The sequence below is a fragment of the Etheostoma spectabile genome, chromosome 13 (assembly GCF_008692095.1).
Source record: "Etheostoma spectabile isolate EspeVRDwgs_2016 chromosome 13, UIUC_Espe_1.0, whole genome shotgun sequence".
Lineage (NCBI taxonomy): Eukaryota > Metazoa > Chordata > Actinopteri > Perciformes > Percidae > Etheostoma > Etheostoma spectabile.
The window spans coordinates 13059958-13063117 of NC_045745.1; the positions used below are offsets into that span (position 1 = coordinate 13059958).

Below are 3160 nucleotides of genomic sequence, written 5' to 3' on the forward strand. Positions count from 1 at the left end.
TTATACATTTAAACAGCCCTGTAAAGTGGGAAAAATATTCCAGGTATAGTGTACTCTTAAACTGATATTGAAGTTTTTAGGTGGGTTTTCTTTTAGGTGGCTAAGTTACGTTTAGCTGCTGCCCCCGTCCACAACAGCACATTGCTTAGCTTCTGTGTCGGTACTACTGCCTGTTTCTCCAAACTGGGAGCTTGTTTAACTGTCCCTTTAAATGCATGTACAATAATAAGAGTGATGCACCTTGCAAACAGTAAATAGTACTAAATAAACTAATAAGGAATTAAAAGTTTGGCGTTGAAATCTGAAGTCTGGTCCTAAGTGTAGTCCACCTCTGATATGGTAAAGGTTTTCCCTTAATCACAGCTCGTTAATGCCTTTTTTTCTAATTACTATATCAGATGTTTGACCAGAGGGCGTATTCCAGTGTGAAATTCAAATCTTATGTTCAGCATTAGTCTTAAATTCATGAATTTTTTGTGAATTCATTTGACGCCAGTAAGCCCGATATGTATGAGAGGGCATCAACCCCTTTTTTTTCTTTTTTTTTAAACGGCATGAGCCATCGTTACCATTTGTCCCGACTTCCAGGTTTGGAGAACGAGGGCTGGTTCGACCCCTGGACTCTGCTGAACGCCTTCAGGAGGAAGGCCATCTCCATGGGAGTCATCCAGTGCTGCGGAGAAGTCACAGGTTTGTTATTGTGGCCTCTTTAAACAAAAACATCCTGCTGTAACTGTATTGTGTTAAAGAATAATTTATTATTATATAAAAGGCACACAGGGCCATCGTGTTAACCGACAAGTTATTTTAACACAACACCAGTAAGACCTGTCTGGTACAACATGTTGGATTTTAACTATTGTAAAGCTGTTGCTCACAGACTTTTCAAGTACTCGGATTGAGTTTTGTGTGAAAGCAGATAGCTGACAAATAAAATGTAATGTCAGTCACATTCATACAGCCAATCAGAACAAAGGATTTACCTCCATCTGTTCCATTCTTTTAAATCTCAGATTGATAGAAGTAATTGTAGTCTGCACCCCATCCTGCAATGTTTTCTTTATGCATGTGTTAATGCAGAATGTGCGGATTGATTTACTTTGAACAACTGGCCAACCACTGGCTGGTATTAATGTTTCTATTTCTTTCCCAGATTTTAAATACACAACAAACGTGATGACTAACGCGGATGGTGATGACGTGCCTCTCAGTAGGATAAAATCTGTCAAAGTAAGTGGGACAGTGACTTTAGTGCAGGGGTCTCAAACTCAATTTACTTGGGGGCCGCTGGAAGTAGAGTCTGGGTTTGGCTGGGCCGCATCAAGTATTCCAAAAAAAAACTCTATTTCCTCAAAAAAGGGCGCGGAACTGCCGTTGCTTTAAGCCCCTAGATCTGATATGGTTGGTGCATTTCACAACAACAGACATCACAATGTCAAACCTCAGGCATTTGCCACAAAGGGTACTTGGCTAGCTTGACAACGGTTACGCCGCTGTCAGGAGACTACTACGGTAGCCCATAAGTGACATGAGCAATGACAAAAAGTTTCAGAACGCGCGGGCCGCACTAACACTTAACTTTGATGTCAAGCAGGGGGCCACAAAATATCATCCCGCGGGCCGCGATTGGCCCCCGGGCCGCGAGTTTGAGACCCATGCTTTAGTGGATCTTACACTCACTGGTACCTGCTTAGTGACATGTGAGACAATTTATTGAACTTCTATAAATTTGATTTATTTGTTTTTATCGTTTATGGATTGTAGGTTACAACATTGTTATGGTTGGTAATTATGCATGTATGAGAGATAAGCTCCCTGGGATGCACTTAAAGTTTAATTTTGAGTGCCAAGGTTCCAACATTAAATAAACTGGCAATTAATAGGGTCAAATAAAATACAGATTGGGTCTTTAAGAAGTATTTATTTTCATTTAATAGTCTGGTCATTTTTTGGGGAAAAAGGCACATTTGTTCAGGCGTATTTCTGTGTCTTGGTAAAAAGGAAGAAAAAAAAAAAAGTATATAGAAAACATAAATGGTCTAAAAATGGCTTTCTGAATTTTACTATTGTGAAGTGAAGTACTGCCTCTTCTTGAACATTTAGCATTTATTTAAACTCAAATTCCAGGTAGTATTGGTTGGGATAATGCGTTTGCTATGCTATCAAATATTTGGAAGTCCTTTGCTTACTGACAGCCCCACAGGAGCATCATAGTGTTGTACATGTTGGGATAATGGCTCGTGTTGAGCAGGTGCAGATGCCTAACAGCCTGGAGTACCAGCCGGTGGAATGTGCCATTGTGGTGAATGCAGCTGGAGCCTTTTCTGCCAAACTGACCGAGATGCTGGGAATCGGCTTTGGCCCCAAACACTCCATCGCTGGAATCCCACTGCCCGTTGAGCCTCGTAAAAGGTCGGTCAATGACTTAAGTGGCATATTTTCCTTCTTTTTGTTTTCAAAGCAGCCTAATCGCTGTCAATGTCTAGTTTACTTTGAATAAGATTGGCATTGCTTTAAACAGTTCTTTAGTATTCTGACAGTTTATTTGGACTCTAGCTAACTTCATATTACCGACTCTCAGCTTTAATTTCAGGGAGCTCACTTCCAAATCTGAGGAACTGTAACGATTGTAGCCCTTTTTAAACAGAGCGGTAAAATAAGGCTGTGAGTATTTTACTGCTCACCGAGAGCTGAACACACACTTTAGCCCGGGTTATTCTAGAAAAGAAAAGGTTTACGTCGGAAATCAAAAGTGCTTATAGATTTTCTGAACGACCACACTCAAAGGCCGGGCCGTCACAGAGAGGGGGAATAAGTGATATTGTTTAAATGTGGGCATAACGGCCAACAAAGTGACAGGAATGCTTTGCAAAACTGAACATGCCGACGTAGATTTCTGTTGCAGAAACCGCGAACAAGGGCGTTTAAAAACTACTGTAGTGTCCACTATTAGAGCCATGGTTTCATAGAACTCTCTGCCTGTAATGTCAATTTAAATTCCTCCAAAAGCAGCAACCTTTTCCATCTTATAATTTTATGTAGAGATAATGCCAAGTTGTAATAATAATTGTTTGGTTTACTTACAATAATAATACTTTACTTGGGGGGCGGCTGTGGCTCAGTGGTAGAGCGGTTGCCTGCCAATTGGAAGGTTGGTGGT

The 3160-nt window shown here is 40.7% G+C and overlaps 1 protein-coding gene across 1 annotated transcript in view; it reads left to right on the forward strand.

Moving 5' to 3' along the window:
- foxred1 (FAD-dependent oxidoreductase domain containing 1) overlaps nt 1-3160 on the forward strand; it is a 9990-nt gene that overhangs the window by 4310 nt on the left and 2520 nt on the right. The window contains exons 6-8 of the mRNA XM_032534491.1: nt 589-690; nt 1154-1230; nt 2252-2412. Of these exons, the coding sequence (XP_032390382.1) occupies nt 589-690; nt 1154-1230; nt 2252-2412 (340 nt within the window). The remainder of the gene's footprint in view (nt 1-588; nt 691-1153; nt 1231-2251; nt 2413-3160) is intronic.